The sequence below is a fragment of the Pleurodeles waltl genome, chromosome 3_1, assembly GCF_031143425.1.
Source record: "Pleurodeles waltl isolate 20211129_DDA chromosome 3_1, aPleWal1.hap1.20221129, whole genome shotgun sequence".
NCBI classification, from domain to species: domain Eukaryota; kingdom Metazoa; phylum Chordata; class Amphibia; order Caudata; family Salamandridae; genus Pleurodeles; species Pleurodeles waltl.
This window is the reverse complement of record NC_090440.1, coordinates 1,124,414,943-1,124,441,083: the sequence shown is the minus strand read 5'-3', so window position 1 is coordinate 1,124,441,083 and position 26,141 is coordinate 1,124,414,943. Positions and strand designations below refer to the sequence as shown.

At 45.3% G+C, this 26,141-nt stretch overlaps 1 protein-coding gene across 1 annotated transcript in view; it reads left to right on the top strand.

The window, feature by feature from the left end:
- The first annotated feature begins 681 nt into the window (after positions 1-681).
- Positions 682-26,141, top strand: part of LOC138285009 (uncharacterized) — a 597,004-nt gene continuing 571,544 nt past the window's right edge. The window contains exon 1 of the mRNA XM_069224423.1: positions 682-1,095. Coding sequence (XP_069080524.1) covers positions 1,039-1,095 — 57 coding nt within the window. The 5' untranslated portion in view covers positions 682-1,038. The remainder of the gene's footprint in view (positions 1,096-26,141) is intronic.

Sequence of the window (26,141 nt, the reverse complement as noted above, 5' to 3'; positions counted from 1 at the left end):
AGAACAGGCTATAGATATGCACTGGACATGCTAGATGGTCAGTTGCATTCCTATACATCCCAACATTTTAGACAAAGAAAGTTGCAGATTTAAAAAACAAATATTGTGAGAATGTATTTTCCCCATTGACTTCTACTGAAGCAGAGACATTTTCATGCGGGGTACAGCAAAAATAAAGCCATTTTTGGCTTTAGAAATCGTCAGCCTCCTGCCTGAATGGGGTCCACTGATGTGCATGTGTTTCACCCATATCTAGCATGCGTAGTGTGCATTTGAAAGGCAGTAAGAAAAGCAAGTTGTGCTTTGGATCCATTAGGTAGGGCTCTCGAATCTCACAGGTAAATGCTGTAGGTAACTAGCAAATGCTTGTCTTACATTTTGGCACTGACATTATATTGGGATTAACAGGACTACTAGTGTAAAAAGTAAAAGGAAAAACATGGAATTCTACATATTTCTTTAAAAGAGAAATTAGACTTACGCTTTAAAATGTTAGATTTATGATCCAAAAGGTTTCTTACAGCCTGTAATTGCATTTTTTTAGCGTTACAACTTTGGGCTTGTTTTGGGCTAGAGCTGGTTCATTTTGGGCTTGTTTTGGGCTAGAGCTGGTTCATTTTGGGCTTGCTTTGGGCTGGTAGTTGAACAGCTTTGGGCTGTATAAGGCTTTGAAAATCTGGCAACACTGGTCCCTCAGATACCGCCCACTTCAACCACTGTTCAAAGCATGCTTGTAGCACACAGAGGATATGCAAGACGTATGCTTCGTGCCTGGGAATTAACAAAAACTTCTGGCTGTTCTGATGAAAACACCCCTTGTGGAACTCAACCTGATATATTCTACGTTCATAAAAGTTTTGTGTAATACTGACCACGCCCGTTTCTTTCCTCCACGCCCCACATCAACCTCGAAAGACTAAAGTGAGAAATGTTAGCCTACAAATCCAATCCACCACTCCCTCCTTCATTCTCCTCCTCGGATTCTGTTTTTCAGACCCACAGCCTCAGCACTTTTCAGTGAACACCGGAGGTCGCGCAATGATCTGCATCCTGCTAGTGGCGGGACACGGAACCGTGCTCGAAAACCAGATTAAGGTGAGAAATAGCACAGGCAGGATGACATGTATAAAGCTTGAAATCACAGATTTTTGGGAAAAAAAATAGAAGGTAGACAAGAGAACTGAAGCCCCGCCTCTTCAGTGCGAGAAAGTGGGCAGGTCATTTTAGAATGAAACACACAACTTTACGAATGTGGTTAATACGACATTATCATCACGTTAGCGACGTCCCGCGTAATCTTCTACCAAACGGGCCTTTTGTTCCCCTCTGCCTTACAAGTCTGCTTTTGGATATGTTGTCAAAATATGATGCGGGTAGTAGTGTTGCTGCGACGCGCCAGTTATTTTCCATATTGTAGTCATAGATGGAGTCGTGAAAAAAATACAGCAAGAATGCTGTATATTAACCATGTTAATTAAAGTAGGCATCTAGATCACTTTATTTTCTATTTCCACTGAATGGTATTTTACTTGTTCAAAAATCAATTTTTACCTTTTACCATGCGGTATTGGAGCATGCTTCATTTCATGAGTGATCAAGGAACCAGCTTCAAGATGGCCGCTTTATTTACTTAAAACAAACTTCCGTTTGACTGGTTTTGTGGAATAGGTTGTAGGCCTATCCTCTCGCGTCAGCTTTTATTTGAATCTTTAGAAAGCACCCTTTGTGTGAATTTAACGTCTGCTTAGAAGCTGTTGGCGTTGTCACAATCTGTTTGATAGTAATTTGATTGAATACTGTGTTTAACTGCCCTATCAAAGTGTTCTTTTGTTCAGCTGATACATGGTTAACACATGCTCTATAACAAAAACGTTCCGAAGTGAAAGTATATGGTGTGTACATGGCAACATTTTAAAACTGGGAAGTAGCCCTGCCAAGTTCACTAGGTCGATTCGTGATGGCCTGAGCCAGCCCATTTTTCTTTGAATTCTCGGCCTTTTAATAGTCTTTATTTTAAAGCAAGACTACAAATCTCAGAAACTTAGAAAATGTGGACTGATGCAACACATTACTCATGGACCTGGGCAATTTAGCAACTAAGAGGAAGGTTTTGACAGAAAAAATGAGGGAATGCACTTTCCCATTGACTAATATTGAAGCAAAGGCAAATGTAGGGGGGCAGGACAGCTAAAAAAAACTTCAATTTTTGTTTTAAAAAATCGTGAGTGTTTCGTCTAAATCAAATCTGATATGTATGCACGGCGTAGCCCTGTGACTATTAAGATAGGAAGGGGTTTATATGGACTCTCTTGTGAGATGCGTACGAAGGTTTTACATTGTGCAACAGGAAGAGGTTATACAATATGCACTCTGAAAATATCACAGGGAGGTGTTTTAAATCGTGCATCGACTGATACACAAGAAGGGGTGTTGCGTTCTGAGCTGTATATCGAACACTGGCAAAGAGGGAAAAGAACATTTCTGGTATAACAGCAGCAGTACCCCGAGATGCGATTATGCAGTACATGTTCGTTTGAGACACTTTCAACTTCAAGTAGAAGAGCATGTCCACTAGTGCTGGCGCCGCCAGTTCTTGCATCTATGGAAACATGCGTTTCTTACTTCTTGTTTGTCTTTTCCAGAGAGTAGCAGGATGGTCTGTGGGCGCTTAACATTCTGCTTGTAATCTCCCCCACCCCAGTATTGTTAAAATAATCCTCCAGGATTGATTAGGATGACCATACTTAGGACACTGCACCTTACCAGTGTTGCCAGATTTTAAAAGCCTTCTATAGCCCAAAGCTGTTGAACGACCAGCCCAAAGTAAGCCCAAATGAACCGGTCCCAGCCCAAAAAGTAGCCCAAACTTTTAACACTGAACTAATGCAGTCGTAGGCTGAAGCAAACATTTTAAAGCATAAATCTAATTTCTAATGTAAGCAAATATGTGAAACTCACAGTGCCTAGATTATTCATTGCATTACACACGCCGGGCAAGTGCTTGGTTTCAGGGCAGACAATTGACTCTTTGGATTTGTCATGTTTTGAAATGAGGAATGAGCCAAAGGATGGCAACTCCCTCGTATTTAAGGTTAAATAAGAGGTATGCTCTAGCTTTCAAACTGGTTTTACAATAAAGCAACAACTCACCGATAACAGCAAAAAGTTATACATCTTAATGGACTACCCCTCATACTTACTCAACTTTTCATGCCAAACTCAAGTTTGTGGAAAGCAGACCCAATGCTGTTTTCCCTTTGCATTTTACAGTTCAAGTCCTGTTAATCCCAATATGTCAGCCCCAACATGCAAAGATAATATTTGCTACATTAGCTCAGTCATTAACCTATGATAATCAACACCCCCCAAATGGATTCAAAGCACAACCTTTGTTATTTTCACTGCCTTTCAGATGCACACGGTAGATAAATGTGAAATGCAAGTAGCCATCTAGCATTCCCAGTGTGTATCTGTAGTCTGCTCTACTACTGTTCTACTTTCTGGACTTTTCATTAAATGGGCAGCAGACCAACATTTCACTCATTTCCTGCCTCCTTCGGACGTACTCAGGCACTACCCCTACACTTGTTTTAGCGGGCTACCTCTACCCTGGACAGTGGAGGTCAACAGGGCCCCGCAGAAACATACATCCTTGTGTGAGGTGAAAAAGGCTGTTTGTGTGAGGCGATAAACACCCTTCTGCAAATTGCTACCAGAGGCCAGAACACAGTAACCCAAACTCCGTGAACTTGAACTTAAATTATTGGTAAAGGCTAGTGTTTTGTGTCAAATGCAAGCAATGGCTACGCTGAGCAGAGCATGACTACAAGTGATGTCAATAATTTAGGCACTAAGATCATGTACAGAACCATGCAGTGAGGCTGTGCACTGACCATGTACCCTCATTTCGCTTAGCTCAGCCAATGAGACCACATTTGTCCATCTCTCCAAATAGTGGCCACCCATTCGTAGATGCCACTTTCAGTTGAGGGTCAAATGGTGCGTCCTTGGTTAAGCATTTCAACTCTGCCAATACTATGTCCCCTTGACAAAACTGTGAGGATCTGGCTATTCTCCTGTCTTCCGATTCGTTTGTTTTGCTCTTTTTTGTGGAGATTACTCAGGGATACTTTGGTGTAATCCTGTTGGGAAATAAAGGTTACATATTTCAGAAATCAAGCTCAAGGAAGGTAATATGGCAAAGGCCTAGCTGGAGCAGGAGACTGTGGAGAATGGGACAGTGGAAACTGAAGAGACTGAACACTAAGCCGCTAATACACTTTTACATTCACTTTCTGCTTACTGGTACACTTCCGAAGCATAAGGAGTAAAGTCTTTTAGAGGCATAAGGGGGTAAGGTCATTCTGACGTGGAGTCCCTGTCTGGCAACATGTCGTTGGCTGTTGTGGCTCTCAACTTCACACAAGTTCACGTCCATTTACTTGTTTCCCACGTTTGTTATCTTTTGCCTTACCCGTTCCCTTGTATTCGCTCAAAAAGAAAACCGAATTTCACGAGAAAAAATGAGCCCAAATAGTCCTGAAGACAGGGGGCATATAGACCCGGTAGGCGGAGTGCCAGTTCAGTGGATCTTCCTTTTGTGTTGAGCTATGCCAGTCAGCCTTGAGGGGATCTCCCTGTGCTAAGTGCTACTGTGGGATACGTGGATGCAGAGCAGCGCTGAATGCCCAGGGATGGCCATGCTGCTGTCTGCTTGGTATTTGTTTCTAGTTGTTATAAACCCCCAAACTGGATGTTTGTGTTCAAAATAGAGAAAAACACTGGCCCTGGCACAGAGCTTTCTCTAGCAGAAAGCTAAAGGCATGGCTCTCAACTAACCCACCTTTGAGGGGTGATACCTATTCTGGAGAGGGGCGGTGGATCTCAAACCCACCCATTTCCCCTTTTCACCTGCCTTGCTGCTGTTTACTAGACATCCTCGCTGCAGTTCCGAATCTTTGACACTGGACAACCAGACTAACCGCTGAGTGTTTACATAGCCAGACGTTGACTGTGAAGCATAAGTTAGGCAATGTGTCAAAACAGTACTATTTTGTTAGAATCAATGTTTATTGAATATAAATATATAAACGATAAGAATGTTGATTAGCTCATCAATATCGTTATAAATATTTGTCAAAGATTCAGTTGTAACATGCGTTAAACATAGGGCTTCAGATATTAGTACACTTGTCTGCAGTTGCTTGCTGCTTTTACATATAGCTTGAGTGTTGCATGTTTTTTTATTGGTGTTGGGGTTCTAATTCATGGAAGCCCCCAATGACATTAAGAAAATGATGTGGCGGCTCATCTGTGATTACTTACTCCACTTGAGATGCGAAGTCATAATGCCTGGTGCCAAAGCCAGCACCCAAAACCTGTGACGTCCGTTAAATGGATTTTCGAACTAATCGTGGAGTTCCATGGCCTTATAAGGGAACTCTGTCTTCTACCCCATTGTTTTAAATGGTCACAGATCGCCTCTGTGACTTGCGATATCCGTAAAATGTACGGTTTGAGGTGCGTTATCTCATATACAATTATCAGTTGTTACATGGCGAGTGTAGACAGCACAGTAATGCTAATAATTACAAACTATGGATTTCAGAAAAAATATTGGAGTAGTTTAATTTTCACATTAGCTTGCACTGAAAGCATTGTGCAGTGTCCCGGCGTGTAATGCTTCCGCAGATGGTGTACAAGACTGAGTAGAATGCCGAGTGGTGTAGAAAACAATGAAGCTGAAGCTATCATACATAACATTTGGGAACAAAGGGAGAATTTGGAAACACACTGGGGGGGGGGAATATTATTTCGATTTAATAGCCCCCTTTTCCTCTTAAAAGATCGGGCGACCCCTACAAGCAATTGAGCTAGAAAGAGTGAGCTAAAAAGAATCCGATTGTGCCTAGAATTTGTTCAAACAAAATCTGGGCGTGATGCAGAGTAAGGTAGAGTGAATGTGACGTTTAGAACGTTGGCTTGCAGCAGCTGGGTCTGAGGTAGGTGGGCAGAATATGATGCTTGGAGTACTGGGACGTGACCCTGGCAGTTATTTACTATTGGACGGAGGATAATTTCATGGTAAACACCTGTGCAGTAGATGCTTCACTTTTGATCTTGTTATGAGCTACACTGCTGCCTGTCATCGGGTTTCTTGCGGGGACGGACACTTCCCTACCTATCTTCTAACAGTTCCACTTGCGGGTGACTCCTCTCTCCCCATATACCGAGAGCAAAACAAGAGGAGGATTACTCAGTACTTCCTAGAAATTGGCTCCGATGTGTCCAGCACATTAATGTGGCTAAGACCGACGACTACAATAAGGCCGACAAAAAGTAGTACTAAATACTAAAATATAAGCTTACCTTCTGCAAAAAGCTCAGCCTGTCCAACACCGCCATCACTAAATGCCGGGAAATCTTCCAATCAGAGAACGACATAGACAGGATCCTACCAATCAGAACACCTCACTAGCACCAGGAAATAATATTTTCCAGTTTCAAGAAATAAACATGACTGTGGCCAATCGCAGACAACGTTCTGACGTGGGAAAATGTAGCGTTCCAATCAAACCTTGGAAACTAGACAAGCACCTCGGTCAAGGCACAGTCATCCACCAGTATCTCCGGCGGCGCCGCCCCGCCGCGATTTTAGTGCACACAGGGCTAAAAATAGCCCAACAATCGGGGTCCCGCAATTGGGTTTTTTTCCCGCACAAATGGGAAAAATATCGCCCATTTGTGCGGGAAACCGCCCAATCTGGCAACACTGCACCTTACCCCCAAGTACCACTGGAAGGGCTCTGTATTGTTTAACCACGTGAGGCATTTTTCATGGTTGCCCGGATGAGCTATAGAACCTGGTTTTCACTGTGTACATTTGTAGTATTTTATCAACTCTTTGTTTGTGAATTAAAGTACTTTTTTTTTTTAGTAAAGTCTCTGGTAGGGCATTGATTTTTTTAAGTGTTTGCTAGAAATGGGGTCTCTAGTTGGCAGTCGGTTTACACCCTGTCCAAGTAGGGACCCTCACTCTAGTCAGGATAAGGGAGATACCCGCTCAGATAACCCCTGCTCACCCCCTTGGTAGCTTGGCACCAGCAGTCAGGCTTATCTCAGAAGCAATGTGTAAAGCATTTGAACATAACACACAGTAATAAGTGAAAACAGTACAAAAGGACACCACACCAGTTTTAGAAAAATAGCCAATATTTATCTATATAAAACAAGACCAAATACAACAAAAATCCAACATACAGTAATACAAATATGAATTCTGCAAGATTTACTTGAAAATGCAGTTCCTTGAAGTCGATAGCTCCACCTAGGGCTATCACGACATCGTATCAGCAAAACCAGTTCATGCAGGCCGCGCCGTTGCAGGCCAGCTGCGGTGTCAGGAAGACCCGCAAACAGTATCATGATTTGCAGGGCGTCATGATACTCGCGGTGAGCTCCGGTAAGCGACGTTTGGGTGTCAGTTCCGGAGTCGGTGCACGAGTAGTCAGGCCCTTGAGGTCACACGGGTTGCAGATCGAACTCCAGGCTGATGAAGTCAGGTGCGCTGGCGTGGATGGCATCGGGGCTGCAGTGCGAAGCGGGACGATGCGACGTGCGGTGCCCACAGGTCACGGTGCAGGCAGCGGCTCGGGGACCACATGCAGCGGCGTCGGTACTACCAGGGTTGTGGTGTGAAGCGGTCCGACGTGCGGTGTCTTCAGGTCACCGTGCAGGCAGTGGCGGCGTAGTTGCTGAAGCGCTGTCGTCGGTAGCCCCAAACCAGCAGTGCAAGATGGGACGGTGCTTCGTGACCCTCACGTGCGGTGTCCACAGGCCTCGGTGCAGGCAGGATGCCTGATGACAACACTTGAGTCGGTGGTGCTGGAACCAGTGTCAGCAGGAGCATGGGCTTCGGGGATGCCCAGGCTGCGGTGTGAGCAGGTGAGGTCGGAGTGCGGAGCCCACAGGTCGCGGTGCGAGCAGCAGCTTGGTGAAGTTGTCCGTTGATGGCATCGGGTAGACTAGGGTCACGGTGCGAAGCGGGGCAATGCGACTCCGTGTGGCGTCGGCAGGTCACTGTGCAGGCCAGCAGTGGCGTGGTGGTGGTTTCTCCTCTTGAACAGCACAAAACACACAGTTCCCAGTGCTGCAGGTCGAGTAAACTGAAGTCTTTGGTGTCCCTGAGACTTCCAGCAGGAGGCAAGCTCTACTCCAAGCCCTTGGAGATTTTTCTCAAGCAGGACACACAGCAAAATTCACCCTTTGCACTCTTTTCAGGCAGAAGCAGCAACTGTAGGCCAGACCAGCAAAGCAGCACATCAAAGGGACAGTACTCCTTCAGCTCTTCAGTTATTCTCCTTGCAGAGGTTCCTCTTGGTTCCAGAAAGATTCTAAAAGTGTGGGGTTTTGGGTCTTCCACTTATACCCAGTTCTGCCTTTTGAAGTTGGCAAACGTAAAAGCAAAGTCTCAAGTGTTTGCAAGATCATTCCTTGTCCAGGTCAGGCCCCAGACACTCACCAGGGGGTCGGAGACGGCATTGTGTGAGGGAAGGCACAGTCCTTTCAGGTGTGAGTGACCACTTCTCCCCTCCCCTCCAGCACAGATGGCTAATTAAGATATGCAGGCTACACCCCAGCCCCCTTTGTGTCTCCGTCTAGAGGAGAGGTGTGAACAGCCCAATTGTCAAACTGACCCAGACGGGGAATCCACAAACAGGCAGAGTCACAGAATGGATTAAGCAAGAAAATGCCTACTTTCTAAAAGTGGCATTTTCAAACTAACAATCTAAAAGCCAACTTCACTAAAAGATGTATTTTTACATTGTGAGCTGAGAGACCCTAAACTCCACATTTTTATCTGCTCTCAAGGAGAATCTGTGCTTTAAGGATATTTAAAGGCATCCCCCATGTTAACCTATGAGAGGGAAAGGCCTTGCACAGTGAAAACAGAATTTGGCAGTATTTCACTGTTAGGACATATAAAACACACTAGTATTTGTCCTACCTTAAACATACACTGCACCCTGCCCAGGGGCTACCTAGGGCCTAACTTAGGGGTGCCTGTAGGAGGCTGGACTGGCTTGTAGTGAGTACCAAGGGGTACTTGCACCTTGCACCAGGCCCAGTTATCCCTTATTAGTGTATAGGGTGTCTAGCAGCTTAGGCTGATAGATAATGGTAGCTTAGCAAAGCAGCTCAGGCTGAACTAGGAGACGTGTGAAGCTACTACAGTACCACTTAGTGTCATATGCACAATATCATAAGAAAACACAATACACAGTTATACTAAAAATAAAGGTACTTTATTTTTATGACAATATGCCAAAGTATCTTAGAGTGTACCCTCAGTGAGAGGATAGAAAATATACACAAGATATATATACACAATAGCAAAAATATGCAGTATAGTCTTAGAAAACAGTGCAAACAATGTATAGTTACAATAGGATGCAATGGGGAAACATAGGGATAGGGGCAACACAAACCATATACTCCAGAAGTGGAATGCGAACCACGAATGGACCCCAAACCTATGTGACCTTGTAGAGGGTCGCTGGGACTATTAGAAAATAGTGAGAGTTAGAAAAATAACCCTCCCCAAGACCCTGAAAAGTGAGTGCAAAGTGCACTGAAGTTCCCCTAAGGACAAAATAGTCGTGTTAGAGGGAAAATGCAAGGAAAACACAAATCAGCAATGCAACAACGATGGATTCCTGTCTGAGGGTACCTGTGGAACAAGGGGACCAAGTCCAAAAGTCACAAGCAGCTCGGAGATGGGCAGATGCCCAAGAAATGCCAGCGGTTGGTGCAAAGAAGCTCTTACTAGGCTGAAGAACTGTGAATACTGCAGGAACGACAAGGGCTAGAGACTTCCCCTTTGGAGGATGGATCCCCCACGCCTTGGAGAGTCGTGCAGAAGTGTTTTCCCGCCGGATGGACGCCAACAAGCCTTGCTACACGCAAATCGTGCGTTTGGCGTTTTTGGACGCTGCTGGGGCCCAGGAGGGACCAGGAGGTCGCAAATTGGACCTGCAGAGAGAGGGGACGTCGAGCAAGACAAGGAGCCCTCACTGAAGCAGGTAGCACCCGGAGAAGTGCCAGAAACAGGCACTACGAGGATGCGTGAAACGGTGCTCGCCGAAGTTGCACAAAGGAGTCCCACGTCGCCGGAGACCAACTTAGAAAGTCGTGCAATGCAGGTTAGAGTGCCGTGGACCCAGGCTTGGCTGTGCACACAGGATTTCCGCCGGAAGTGCACAGGGGCCGGAGAAGCTTGCAAAGTCGCGGTTCCCAGCAATGCAGCCCAGCGAGGTGAGGCAAGGACTTACCTCCACCAAACTTGGGCTGAAGAGTCACTGGACTGTGGGAGTCACTTGGACGGTGTCGCTGGATTCGAGGGACCTCGCTCGTCGTGCTGAGAGGAGACCCAAGGGACCGGAGATGCAGCTTTTTGGTGCCTGCGGTTGCAGGGGGAAGATTCCGTCGACCCACGGGAGATTTCTTCGGAGCTTCTGGTGCAGAGAGGAGGCAGACTACCCCCACAGCATGCACAAGCAGGAAAACAGTCGAGAAGGCGGCAGGATCAGCGTTACAGAGTTGCAGTAGTCGTCTTTGCTACTATGTTGCAGGTTTGCAGGCTTCCAGCGCGGTCAGCGGTCGATTCCTTATCAGAAGGTGAAGAGGGAGATGCAGAGGAACTCGGCTGAGCTCATGCATTCGTTATCTGAAGTTTCCCCAGAGACAGAGACCCTAAATAGCCAGAAAAGAGGGTTTGGCTACCTAGGAGAGAGGAAAGGCTACTAACACCTGAAGGAGCCTATCACAAGGAGTCTCTGACGTCACCTGGTGGCACTGGCCACTCAGAGAAGTCCAGTGTGCCAGCAGCACCTCTGTTTCCAAGATGGCAGAGGTCTGGAGCACACTGGAGGAGCTCTGGACACCTCCCAGGGGAGGTGCAGGTCAGGGGAGTGGTCACTCCCCTTTCCTTTGTCCAGTTTCGCGCCAGAGCAGGGGCTAAGGGGTCCCTGAACCGGTGTAGACTGGCTTATGCAGAATTGGGCACATCTGTGCCCAACAAAGCATTTCCAGAGGCTGGGGGAGGCTACTCCTCCCCTGCCTTCACACCATTTTCCAAAGGGAGAGGGTGTCACACCCTCTCTCAGAGGAAGTTCTTTGTTCTGCCATCCTGGGCCAGGCCTGGCTGGACCCCCGGAGGGTAGCTGCCTGTCTGAGGGGTTGGCAGCAGCAGCAGCTGCAGAGAAACCCCAGGAAGGGCAGTATGGCAGTACCAGGGTCTGTGCTACAGACCACTGGGATCATGGAATTGTACCAACAATGCCAGGATGGCATAGAGGGGCCAATTCCATGATCATAGACATGTTACATGGCCATATTCGGAGTTACCATGGTGAAGCTACATATAGGTAGTGACCTATATGTAGTGCACGCGTGTAATGGTGTCCCCGCACTCACAAAGTTCAGTGAATTGGCTCTGAACAATGTGGGGGCACCTTGGCTAGTGCCAGGGTGCCCTCACACTAAGTAACTTTGCACCTAACCTTTACCAGGTAAAGGTTAGACATATAGGTGACTTATAAGTTACTTAAGTGCAGTGTAAAATGGCTGTGAAATAACGTGGACGTTATTTCACTCAGGCTGCAGTGGCAGGCCTGTGTAAGAATTGTCAGAGCTCCCTATGGGTGGCAAAAGAAATGCTGCAGCCCATAGGGATCTCCTGGAACCCCAATACCCTGGGTACCTCAGTACCATATACTAGGGAATTATAAGGGTGTTCCAGTAAGCCAATGTAAATTGGTAAAAATGGTCACTAGCCTGTCAGTGACAATTTGGAAAGAAATGAGAGAGCATAACCACTGAGGTTCTGATTAGCAGAGCCTCAGTGAGACAGTTAGTCACTACACAGGTAACACATTCAGGCACACTTATGAGCACTGGGGCCCTGGGTTACCAGGGTCCCAGTGACACATACAACTAAAACAACATCTATACAGTGAAAAATGGGGGTAACATGCCAGGCAAGATGGTACTTTCCTACACAACCCCCCCCCAAACGAAGGACAATAAGACTAGCCATTACCTGATGAGTCTTCATTGTCTAAGTGGAAATATCTGGAGAGTCCATCTGCATTGGAGTGGCTACTCCCAGGTCTATGTTCCACTGTATAGTCCATTCCCTGTAGGGATATGGACCACCTCAACAATTTAGGATTTTCACCTTTCATTTGTTTTAGCCAAAGTAGAGGTTTGTGGTCTGTCTGAACAATGAAGTGAGTGCCAAACAGGTATGGCCTCAACTTCTTCAGAGCCCAGACCACAGCAAAGGCCTCCCTCTCAATGGCAGACCAACGCTTTTCTCTAGGGGTCAACCTTCTACTAATAAAAGCAACAGGTTGATCCTGGCCCTCAGAATTAAGTTGTGATAGGACTGCCCCTACTCCTAATTCAGATGCATCAGTTTGGACATAGAATTTTTTAGAGTAACAAGGGCTTTTCAGGACAGGTGCAGAGCACATGGCCTGCTTCAGCTCCTCAAAAGCTTTCTGACAGTTTGCTGTCCATAATACCTTTTTAGGCATTTTCTTGGATGTGAGGTCATTAAGAGGGGCTGCAATGGAGCCATAGTTCTTAATGAACCTCCTGTAATACCCAGTGAGGCCTAGGAAGGCTCTCACCTGAGTCTGAGTGGTAGGGGGAACCCAATCAATAATAGTTTTGATTTTCCCCTGAAGTGGTGCAATCTGTTCCCCACCAACAAGGTGTCCCAATTAAACCACCTTACCCTGCCCTATCTGGCACTTTGAAGCCTTGATAGTGAGGCCTGCCTTTTGCAGGGCCTCCAAAACTTTCCAAAGGTGGACCAGGTGATCATCCCAGCTGGAGCTAAAGACAGCTATATCATCCAAATATGCTGCACTGAAAGCTTCCAGCCCTTGCAGGACTGTGTTCACCAACATCTGAAAAGTGGCAGGTGCATTTTTCAAACCAAAAGGCATTACAGTAAACTGGTAATGTCCTCCAATGGTAGAAAATGCAGTTTTAGGTTTAGCATCTTCTGACATTTTGATCTGCCAATACCCTGCAGTCAAATCAAAAGTGCTTAGATACTTGGCAGATGCCAGTGTATCTATTAGCTCATCTGCCCTGGGTATAGGGTGAGCATCAGTTTTGGTTACCAAGTTGAGACCTCTATAGTCTACACAAAACCTCATTTCCTTCTTTCCATCTTTAGAATTGGGTTTTGGTACCAGTACCACAGGAGAAGCCCATGGACTGTCAGAGTGCTCAACCACTCCTAGTTCCAACATCTTCTGAACTTCTTGCTTTATGCAGTCCCTGACATGGTCAGGCTGCCTATAGATCTTACTTTTGACAGGTAAACTGTCTCCAGTATCTATAGTGTGCTCACACCAAGAAGTGGTGCCTGGCACAATGGAGAAGAGTTCTGAAAATTGTCCTAGGAGATTTATGCAATTATCTTTCTGCTCAGCAGTAAGACAATCAGCCAAAACTACACCTTCCACAAGAGCATCTTGTTCTGTGGAAGAGAAGAGATCAGGTAGAGGATCACTGTCTTCTTCCTGTCCCTCATCTGTTGCCATGAGCAGGGTGAGATCAGCCCTGTCATAGTAGGGTTTCAGGCGGTTGACATGGAGCACCCTAAGGGGACTCCTGGCAGTGCCTAAGTCAACCAAGTAGGTGACTTCACCCTTCTTTTCAACAATTGTGTGGGGTCCACTCCATTTATCTTGGAGTGCTCTTGGGGCCACAGGCTCCAAGACCCACACTTTCTGCCCTGGTTGGTACTGAACCAAAACAGCCTTCTGATCATGCCATTGCTTCTGGAGCTCTTGGCTGGCCTGAAGGTTTTTACTGGCCTTTTTCATGTACTCAGCCATCCTTGATCTGAGGCCAAGTACATAATCCACAATATCCTGCTTAGGAGCTTTTAAAGGTTGTTCCCAACCCTCCTTTACAAGTGTGAGTGGACCCCTAACAGGGTGTCCAAAAAGAAGTTCAAAGGGGCTGAAGCCCACTCCTTTCTGGGGTACCTCCCTGTAGGCAAAAAGGAGGCATGGTAGAAGGATATCCCATCTCCTGCGGAGTTTTTCAGGGAGTCCCATAATCATGCCTTTGAGAGTTTTATTAAATCTCTCCACCAGTCCATTTGTTTGTGGATGATAGGGTGTTGTGAACTTGTAAGTTACACCACACTCCTTCCACATGGCCTTTAAGTATGCAGACATGAAATTGCTTCCCCTGTCTGATACTACTTCCTTTGGGAAGCCCACCCTGGAAAATATTCCCAGGAGGGCCTTTGCCACTGCAGGAGCTGTAGTGGTCCTTAAAGGAATAGCTTCAGGATATCTTGTGGCATGGTCCACTACCACTAAGATAAACCTATTGCCTGAAGCAGTAGGAGGGTCAAGGGGGCCAACTATGTCAACCCCTACCCTTTCAAAGGGAACCCCAACCACAGGCAGTGGGATAAGGGGTGCCTTTGGAGTGCCACCTGTCTTGCCACTGGCTTGACAGGTTTCACAGGACTTACAAAATTATTTTGTGTCCTCAGACATCCTAGGCCAATGAAACAGTGGTACCAATCTGTCCCAAGTTTTCATTTGACCCAGGTGCCCAGCTAAGGGAATGTCATGTGCCAGTGTTAGGAGGAACTTTCTGTACTCCTGAGGAATCACTAATCTCCTGGCAGCTCCAGGTTTAGGATCCCTATGCTCAGTGTACAAGAGGTTGTCCTCCCAGTAAACTCTGTGTGAGTCACTGACATCCCCATTAGCCTGTTTGACAGCTTGCTGTCTGAGACCCTCTAATGTGGGACAGGTTTGCTGTGCCACACTCAGCTCCTCTCTGGCAGGCCCCCCTTCACCCAAAAGCTCAGCAGTGTCTGCTTCCAGCTCCTCTGGTGTAGGTTCTGCACAGGGAGGGAATTCTTCTTCCTCAGAAGTAGAATCCACTGTAGAGGGAGGGATAGTAGGAAGTGGTTTGCTTCTACTAGCCCTAGCTTTAGGGAGCACTTGGTCCATTGTTCCAGGATCCAAGCTTCCCTGTCCTTTTTGCTTTTTGGCCTGAGCCCTTGTCAAAGCAAAAATATGCCCTGGGATGCCCAGCATTGCTGCATGGGCCTCCAACTCCACATCTGACCAAGCTGATGTCTCCAAATCGTTCCCTAATAGACAGTCTACAGGTAAATCTGAAGCTACCACAACTTTCTTTGGACCAGATACCCCCCCCCAGTTGAGATTTACAACAGCCATGGGGTGGCTTTGTGTTATGTTGTGAGCATCGGTTACTTGGTACTGGTGTCCAAGTATGTGTTGTTCAGGGTGCACCAGTTTCTCAATCACCATTGTGACACTGGCACCTGTGTCCCTGTAGGCCTGGACCTCAACACCATTTATTAGGGTTAGTTGCTTGTACTTCTCCAAGTTATGGGGGCAAGCAACCAAAGTGGCTAAGTCAATAGCCCCTTCAGAGACTAAAGTAGCCTCTGTGGTCTCCCTAATCAGACCAACCCCAACTAAATTACCAAAAGTGAGCCCAGCTACTCCCTTGGATTGGCTATTAGTAGGTTTGCTCCCACCACCACTGCTATTAGTAGGGACACTAGGTGTAGCAGTAGGGGTTGTAGTGGTAGGAGCTGTGGTGCCTTTCTTTGGACAACTGGGATCTGTTGTCCAATGGCCTTTTATCTTACATAAATAGCACCATGGTTTCTTTTCCTTGTTCTGATTAAAGGAGAATTTGGGCCCACCACCCCCACCAGAGTGTTTTTGTGGGCCTGATGAAGACTCATTTTTAGATTTGTCCCCACCCTTGTCAGAAGACTTACCATCCTTCTTTTTGTTGCCATCTTTGTCACCCCCTGTATGAACTTTTCTGTTCACTCTTGTTCTGACCCATTTGTCTGCCTTCTTTCCCAATTCTTGGGGAGAGGTCAGATCAGAGTCCACCAAGTACTGGTGCAACAAATCAGACGCACAATTATTAAGAATATGCTCTCTCAGGATCAGGTTATACAGGCTGTCATAATCAGTAACTTTACTGCCATGTAACCACCCCTCCAAGGCCTTCACTGCCTGGTCAATGAAATCAACCCAGTCTTGTGAAGACTCCTTTTTGGTATCTCTGAACTTTATCCTGTACTGTTCAGTGGTTAAGCCATAACCATCCAGGAGTGCATTCTTAAGAACTTGGAAATTGTTAGCATCATTTTCTTTTACAGTAAGGAGCCTATCCCTACCTTTTCCAGTAAATGATAGCCATAGGATAGCAGCCCACTGCTTTTGAGGGACATCCTGTACAGCACAGGCCCTCTCAAGTGCAGCAAACCACTTGTTAATGTCATCCCCCTCCTTGTAAGGGGGAACTATCTTATGCAGATTCCTGGAATCATGCTCTTTTGCAGGATGACTATGGGGAATACTGCTGCTGCCACCATGGGTATCTAAACCCATCTTCTGTCTTTCCCTCTCTATTTCTAAAGACTGTCTATCCAAATCCAGCTGTTGCTTCTTGAGCTTCAGTCTGGTTTGCTCCACTCTCAATCTATTGAGCTCCCTTTCTAACAATCTGTCATCAGGGTGGGTGGGAGGGACATTTCTAGATACAGAGGTATGATGGGAATGAACAGAAGGAGACCTGTCCCTTACAGAGGGCACCCTAACAGCTTGGCTACCAGTATAATGTGAGAGCACATCATCAGTATGATGTGATTCAACCTCTGTACCAACTATGCTAGACTGTCTAGTAATGGGCAGGCTGAGAAGTTTCTTTCCTGAACCTTTTCCTGGGGGAGTCCCTGGATCAGATTGAGAACCATTAGCTACTTTTTCTACAGATTGGGCACTTATGGCCTTATCCTGTACTCTAAGCATATTAATTAACAGTTCTAAAGAAAGATTCTTCCCTACACTCAAACCTCTCTCTATGCAGAGACTCCTTGCTCCTTTCCAGCTAAGGTGATCATATGCAAGTTTGGACAGTTCAACTTTTTGGCCTGTGCCAGACATTTTTTAGAGAGAGTTAAAGTGATAGACAAAGAGAAAAAAAAGTTTTCAGAACTTTTTGGAAAGACAGAAAAAACTTTTTAAACTTTTAAGAACTTTTTGAAAGTTTAGAAGTACTTTTCAGCACTTAGAAAAGAGTGAAAAGAGGAAATGCAAAACTTTTTGGCTATGTGTATATACACTGACCTTGTTTTGTATATTTTTCTCTTATGAAAAGTACAATGACAAGAGTGGTAAGTAGTCTCAAAGCACTTATCCCACCGCTGCACAACCAATGTAGGAGGCTGGACTGGCTTGTAGTGAGTACCAAGGGGTACTTGCACCTTGCACCAGGCCCAGTTATCCCTTATTAGTGTATAGGGTGTCTAGCAGCTTAGGCTGATAGATAATGGTAGCTTAGCAAAGCAGCTCAGGCTGAACTAGGAGACGTGTGAAGCTACTACAGTACCACTTAGTGTCATATGCACAATATCATAAGAAAACACAATACACAGTTATACTAAAAATAAAGGTACTTTATTTTTATGACAATATGCCAAAGTATCTTAGAGTGTACCCTCAGTGAGAGGATAGAAAATATACACAAGATATATATACACAATAGCAAAAATATGCAGTATAGTCTTAGAAAACAGTGCAAACAATGTATAGTTACAATAGGATGCAATGGGGAAACATAGGGATAGGGGCAACACAAACCATATACTCCAGAAGTGGAATGCGAACCACGAATGGACCCCAAACCTATGTGACCTTGTAGAGGGTCGCTGGGACTATTAGAAAATAGTGAGAGTTAGAAAAATAACCCTCCCCAAGACCCTGAAAAGTGAGTGCAAAGTGCACTGAAGTTCCCCTAAGGACAAAATAGTCGTGTTAGAGGGAAAATGCAAGGAAAACACAAATCAGCAATGCAACAACGATGGATTCCTGTCTGAGGGTACCTGTGGAACAAGGGGACCAAGTCCAAAAGTCACAAGCAGCTCGGAGATGGGCAGATGCCCAAGAAATGCCAGCGGTTGGTGCAAAGAAGCTCTTACTAGGCTGAAGAACTGTGAATACTGCAGGAACGACAAGGGCTAGAGACTTCCCCTTTGGAGGATTGATCCCCCACGCCTTGGAGAGTCGTGCAGAAGTGTTTTCCCGCCGGATGGACGCCAACAAGCCTTGCTACACGCAAATCGTGCGTTTGGCGTTTTTGGACGCTGCTGGGGCCCAGGAGGGACCAGGAGGTCGCAAATTGGAGAAACAGAAACAGGCACTACGAGGATGCGTGAAACGGTGCTCGCCGAAGTTGCACAAAGGAGTCCCACGTCGCCGGAGACCAACTTAGAAAGTCGTGCAATGCAGGTTAGAGTGCCGTGGACCCAGGCTTGGCTGTGCACACAGGATTTCCGCCGGAAGTGCACAGGGGCCGGAGAAGCTTGCAAAGTCGCGGTTCCCAGCAATGCAGCCCAGCGAGGTGAGGCAAGGACTTACCTCCACCAAACTTGGGCTGAAGAGTCACTGGACTGTGGGAGTCACTTGGACGGTGTCGCTGGATTCGTGGGACCTCGCTCGTCGTGCTGAGAGGAGACCCAAGGGACCGGAGATGCAGCTTTTTGGTGCCTGCGGTTGCAGGGGGAAGATTCCGTCGACCCACGGGAGATTTCTTCGGAGCTTCTGGTGCAGAGAGGAGGCAGACTACCCCCACAGCATGCACAAGCAGGAAAACAGTCGAGAAGGCGGCAGGATCAGCGTTACAGAGTTGCAGTAGTCGTCTTTGCTACTATGTTGCAGGTTTGCAGGCTTCCAGCGCGGTCAGCGGTCGATTCCTTATCAGAAGGTGAAGAGGGAGATGCAGAGGAACTCGGCTGAGCTCATGCATTCGTTATCTGAAGTTTCCCCAGAGACAGAGACCCTAAATAGCCAGAAAAGAGGGTTTGGCTACCTAGGAGAGAGGAAAGGCTACTAACACCTGAAGGAGCCTATCACAAGGAGTCTCTGACGTCACCTGGTGGCACTGGCCACTCAGAGCAGTCCAGTGTACCAGCAGCACCTCTGTTTCCAAGATGGCAGAGGTCTGGAGCACACTGGAGGAGCTCTGGACACCTCCCAGGGGAGGTGCAGGTCAGGGGAGTGGTCACTCCCCTTTCCTTTGTCCAGTTTCGCGCCAGAGCAGGGGCTAAGGGGTCCCTGAACCGGTGTAGACTGGCTTATGCAGAATTGGGCACATCTGTGCCCAACAAAGCATTTCCAGAGGCTGGGGGAGGCTACTCCTCCCCTGCCTTCACACCATTTTCCAAAGGGAGAGGGTGTCACACCCTCTCTCAGAGGAAGTTCTTTGTTCTGCCATCCTGGGCCAGGCCTGGCTGGACCCCAGGAGGGCAGCTGCCTGTCTGAGGGGTTGGCAGCAGCAGCAGCTGCAGAGAAACCCCAGGAAGGGCAGTATGGCAGTACCAGGGTCTGTGCTACAGACCACTGGGATCATGGAATTGTACCAACAATGCCAGGATGGCATAGAGGGGCCAATTCCATGATCATAGACATGTTACATGGCCATATTCGGAGTTACCATGGTGAAGCTACATATAGGTAGTGACCTATATGTAGTGCACGCGTGTAATGGTGTCCCCGCACTCACAAAGTTCAGTGAATTGGCTCTGAACAATGTGGGGGCACCTTGGCTAGTGCCAGGGTGCCCTCACACTAAGTAACTTTGCACCTAACCTTTACCAGGTAAAGGTTAGACATATAGGTGACTTATAAGTTACTTAAGTGCAGTGTAAAATGGCTGTGAAATAACGTGGACGTTATTTCACTCAGGCTGCAGTGGCAGGCCTGTGTAAGAATTGTCAGAGCTCCCTATGGGTGGCAAAAGAAATGCTGCAGCCCATAGGGATCTCCTGGAACCCCAATACCCTGGGTACCTCAGTACCATATACTAGGGAATTATAAGGGTGTTCCAGTAAGCCAATGTAAATTGGTAAAAATGGTCACTAGCCTGTCAGTGACAATTTGGAAAGAAATGAGAGAGCATAACCACTGAGGTTCTGATTAGCAGAGCCTCAGTGAGACAGTTAGTCACTACACAGGTAACACATTCAGGCACACTTATGAGCACTGGGGCCCTGGGTTACCAGGGTCCCAGTGACACATACAACTAAAACAACATATATACAGTGAAAAATGGGGGTAACATGCCAGGCAAGATGGTACTTTCCTACAGTGCCTTGTATGTAGTAAAAAGGAAGGTTGAGGCCTGGCAAGTGAGTACACTTGCCAAGTCGAATTGGCAGTTTAAAACTACACACACAGACACTGCAATGGCAGGTCTGAGCCATGTTTACAGGGCTATTAATGTGGGTGGCACAACCAGTGCTGCAGGCACACTAGTAGCATTTGATTCACAGGCCCCGGGCACCTCTAGTGCACTTTACTGAGGACTTACCAGTAAATCGGATATGGCAAATCATGGATAAACCAATCAACAGTGCACTTTACACTGAGAGCATATGCACTTTAGCATTGGTTAGCAATGGTAAAGTGCCCAGAATCCTAAAGCCAACAAAACAGGTCAGAAAAAATAGGAGGAAGGAGGCAATACGGCGGCTCTCCTTTTTGTCAGTTACAGTGGATCCACTTTCAGTCAGTCCCCTTTGTCATGCTTTTCGGAGACAAACATTTTGCCAGTTTTCAATTGCAAGCTTCTGAATCCGTTCATGATTTTAAACTCACTTCTCGATTTTTGAGCTCCAAACTGTTTGGAGGTCACAATATCTTTTACTATGCACCAATAGACCCTATTCAGGTGGGAGACTCCTGATTTTAGAAACAAAAATTTATTTATTTTTTTGGCTGTCTACAGCCTTAAATTGCTTCTGCTTTAATAGAAGCCAGAAGGAGAAATACGTTATCCGAATTATTATTTTTAAAATCTCCTCTTTACCTCTTCTGGAATGTTGGCATGTATGCTTTTGAATTCGTAGTTGAGGCTCAAGGTGTCTGTCATTGTTTCCTCATTTAGGTTAAGACAAGTCTTGATGATGCAAAACATGTAAAAATGCTGGCAGATCACAATGCAATGACTCCTGTTCTATTACCCTTCCCCATAGCCTTTAATTGTCCTTCCCTCTATCATTCGTGGTTACTTTTGACTTTGTTTTGGAGTGTATTCAGAAGTAAGAGGGTACTGGGGAAAAAGCCATCATTCTGCTATGGTATGCATCCAGAGCCTGACCATCTGAATGCCTGTCAGATCTGACAGCCTTAGGGTGGTCTTCCCCAAAGTTTTTGCCCGCTTTGCTCACTTTTTGCTGATCTGCTGTTGTTGGCCTTAGTACTCTGGACACTTTACCACTGCTAACCAGTGCTAAAATGCATATGATCACTCCCCTAAAATATGGCAACATTGGTGTATCAATAATTGGCATATTTAATTTAGTCATAAGTCCTTAGTAAAGAGCACTATATGTGCCCAGGGCCTGTAAATTAAATGCTACTGATGGGCCTTGAGCGCTGATTGTGCCACCCACTTAAGTAGAACTTTAAACATGTCTTAGACCTGCAACTGCAGAGCCTGTATGTGCAGATTCACTGGCATGTCAGCTTGACATTTAAAACCCCTTTTCAATCATTAAACCACACTTTTATTACACATAAGACTCTCCTATGTTAGGACCTAGGTAGCCAATAGGGCAGAATGCTACATAGATCAAAGGCAGGACAAATACTTTTTAGTTTTACCTGTCCTGGTAGGGAAAAATTCCCAAAGTCGTTTTTCACTACTGTGAGGCTTATCCCTTTCATTGGGTAACATTGAGGCTTCCTTAATACAGTTATTAAATGTCATGTTTGGTACATATGGACTTGTAATAATAAATCCTTCTTAATGGTAAGGTGGATGTATGATTACAACTTTAAAATTGCCACGTTTAGAAAGTTGGCATTTTTCTGCTCTTAAGCCCTGAGTGCCTGCTGCCTGCCTAAAATACGTGTCTAGGTTGGGTGACAGCTGGACTGGAGTGTGTGTTTGGAGCCAGGGCACGTAATTGAGGACCTGTGTCCATTTCAAAGCCCCTCTTTGATGTCACCCCCACTTCAAAGGCACCACTGAGTATAAGAACTGGACTCCTGACCCTACCAACTCAGTTCACTTCTGGACCTAACAATACCCCTGCAGGAAGAAAAGCGGATGTGCTGCTGAAGGTGCTGTTAATCTGCTGGACTCTTGCTTTGCTGTGCCTCCTTACCTGGGAGTGAGAAGGACTGGACATGAATCTCTACAAGTCAAGTGAATCCAAGGGCTTGATGGCTTTCTTCCTGTTCTGCAGTCTCAGGGATGTCAAAGACTTCCTGCATCTCTCCTACAACTCATGGACTCTGCCACCTGTGAGTCCTGCCCTGCCAAGTTGTGCCAATCGAGTTTGGGGCCCTTAGAAGTGGGTTCTTTTGTGCTGCAACTCTGTTTTGCCGCTGCTGCGCCGATCAGAACTGCTGCATCCCTCCTTGACATCAATTCATTGCCACTGCCGCTGAGGACAAAGACCTTGCAGCAACAACTGGGTGGCTTGGAACCAGTGCATCTCCTTCACCCTGACTTACCACACTCACATAACCTGGCTTCACGGCTCGACGTTGACGCATCACCTTCGCAAAGGGGCCTGCCGCCACACCACTGTTCAAAGATCAATGACAGTGTGGCTTGATTATGACGCATCCCTTGAGTGATGACGCATCTCTTGACTGCGTAAATCGGAACCAACGCATTGTCTTCACATCGTCATCTCTGCCCCTTGCATCGGATCTTCAATGTCGACACAATCCTCCATACAAGGTACTATTTGAGCCGGACAAGGTTGGTCCCTGTAGCTGGCCCATGCTCCATCGCGGTCAGCCTGAACTTTGGGCTTACCCTGATCTAGCGTGACCTGAAAGCTCGGTTGACACTTTATGCTTCTAAACACTACTGTTACATTTAATCTTTAAAAATGAAGGTCTCAACTTTAACTTATTGGATTTTTGTTGTTGTGGTCTTGTTTTACTCATAAAAATATGATCTATTGTTCTGACTAGGCGTGGAGACTTTGGGCGGTGTTTTTACTGTGTTACTGTTTTAAGTGTTGCAGAAATACTTTGTACATTGCCTCCTAAGTTAAGCCTGCCTGCTCTGTGCCAAGCTACCAGAGGTGAGCACAGGTTAATTTATTGTGTGTAACTGACTTACCCAGACTAGGATTGTGGTCCCTACTTGGACAGGGTGCGTACGTCTGCGAACTAGTGACCTGATTTCTAAAATGCCCCAAACCACAGGTGAAGATACAGATTGATTCCCACATTCTGCCATTACTATGTTTTATCTGCTTGCATGTGAAATTTGCATTATAACAGGTACGAACTATATCTATTGTACTGTTTGCTTCCTTTCTGTTGGTCACTTTATTGTTATGTTATTATTGTCATTATCTTTTTGTTGCTCTTTTTGGGGAGTGTGTTACATCTTGAGTAGCTGATACCTGTTAAGGAATAACCCTCAAACTATTTCTTCTGAAACACCCATTCCTAAAAAGTTGGATTTCTCTTTGGGATGCCATTGACTTTATTCACACCCTGTTGCACAGTGTGTGGTGGTAAGCAAGTAGGGAGATTCTGAAAAGTAGTGTGTTTTCTAATGATTTTAGCTCCTCTCTCCACATTGTTTTTTCATATTCCTCTCTCTTTATCTTCTGGCAAGAATGGAAACTGTCATTATGCTTATTTTTCTTAAAGCTCTGGCAGCAGCCTTTGAAGCAATAAATCGGCCAATTTTTGTTAGGCCAATCTGCCCCCAAGGGGGGCAGAAACCACTAGGCACCGGGGATTTTTATTTTGCACCAATTTCACGCAAGGGGAGCGACCCCTTAGGCAAGGGTCACTCCCAGGGGGAGGGGATGGGGGGGATGGGCAAATTTATTTTAGGCCATTTCTGCCCCCCCTTCCCCCCCCCCAATATATTTGATGCTTCTGGATATAAAAATGTTTTTTGTCCTTTTACTTTAAAGCTTCAGTATCACTTTTCAAACCATCTGTAGCAAGGGTTCCAGATAAAACTCCTTAAAAATCATCTCAATAGATCCATTACTGACTTTTGAAATATCCATCAGACTGGATGCTGGCTGTAAAGCTTTAGAGTATATTGCACCTATGGTGAAGTCCACATCTACTACTGACAAGATTTCATAGGATATGTATGCTTCTATTGTTTTAATGTTTGCTCCTTTTTTTAAAAGAAAAATAAGCCCAACACTTGTCTCCCTGCACGTTTTGAAACATTAATAGTTTTCATTGCTTTTTGCATTTTTATGATTTCTAATCTGCACAGTTAAATTTTTTAGCATCACTGTGCTTCTTTGTGATGATTGTGCTTTTCTGTTACTAATCTGCACTTCCCACTTCTACTTCTCTACAATGTGAGTGTCCCAGAGTGGCTTTCCTTGGCTGTTCCTTGTGATTCCATGTCATATCATTTATTTATATATTCTGTAAAGTGCCAGTATGTCACCTTGCGGCCACATCAGAGCGCTGAAAAAAGTGTATGTAAAGTCCAGCTAATATGGGTTTTGACACTTCATTCACCATTAAGCAGTACCAGCTTTTGTCACAAGTGTTCAGAGGAATACCTAAAGATATTTGCCTGCAGGAGTCTTTTGAACCTGAGACAATTAGACTCTGCTCTTAGCCTTTGATTCACAGTGTCCAAGTTGGGCAATCAGATGTTACTTGCCCAGACATACAGTAGAGGTTTTGAGCTTCGGCTTTCCCTATATTCCTATAATTCTTGGGCTGGTGAAAAGTTGAACTGAAATCATTATTGTTTGTAAATGAGGCTGATACACGCAATGTATTTTGTAATATGTAAAGGAGAACTACAGTAGTATTACTCAATGCAATTCATTGCCTTCATTCCTTAGACTGGAGACCTGAACCTCAGCCTTTCCTATCTATTGTGTGCGGAGGTCTCCTCGCTCTTAAGAATACATTTTTGTAGTAAAAGTGCAGGGACAAAAAGAAATGGCATGAAAATGTGGAATACTTTCCATTAATTAGCATGGTTTTAGGGAAATGTAAAAGGGGTTTGGGAGCGACATGCTAATACAAAACACACACCCATGCAAGAGTAAGACTGTTTCACCTCATAAAATGCAGTTTTAAAGTTCTCAAAACAGATGTAAATCTACTCCAGCCCGGTCTTGGAGTAAGTCAAGAATTGCACAAACTCCAACCAATGGCATTGCAACACACTCCCATAGAATTCAGTAGAGGCAGAGGATTCAAATAATGCCCTAATTGGAACTTATGTTAAATTAAATTAGTTCAAAATTTAAAATTGTATATTTAATTTTTGAGTGATTAAAACGTGGTATATAACTGTATGATTTAAATTTAATAAAAAACTTAATTTAAGAATAAAATTACTTTATACTTCTGAACAGAAAAAAAATCAAAACACTTTTAAATTAACCTAATATATAACTTTAATCAACGTTATTAAATATTCAATTCAAACAATAATGAGGGTGTGTTTTTAAAATATTGTTTACAAATTAATGTTTAAGTTGTATGTCTTTAGGTCAAAGCCTACCAGACAGCATGAGCTGTCTGGTTGCTAAAGCATTCTCTCGGACATACGTAAAGCTGACCTAGGAATGCATTCAACCCATTGCTTTCCATTGGTTTGTGGTTTGTAACTCACACTTGCATGCTTTCTATCTGCTCGCTTTATTTCTATTAGGCTGTCCAGCATGTCTTTGTCCCTCCTGTGAAGCATAGCCAGTTTACTCTATACATCCACAAGTACTCGCTTTCTGTAAACAGGCCTTTAAACGGTGTTCTTATCTTATCACATTTGCTGTGCCTTCAAAGAGAGAGTTGAGATGTCATGTTCTGTCTTCCAGGGAGCTTAGTGTTTAATTTTCCATCACTGACATCAAAGTGAGAGGATTTAGCTGACGATTTGGGGGTGTGAAAGGAAAGGCTTTTTTCTAACACAGAACAAAATTGAAATGTCTGTAAATTAACTCTGCAAATATTTCAGAATATATCAGAATTAGGAAGGTACAAATGAAACACATTTTTAAAAAA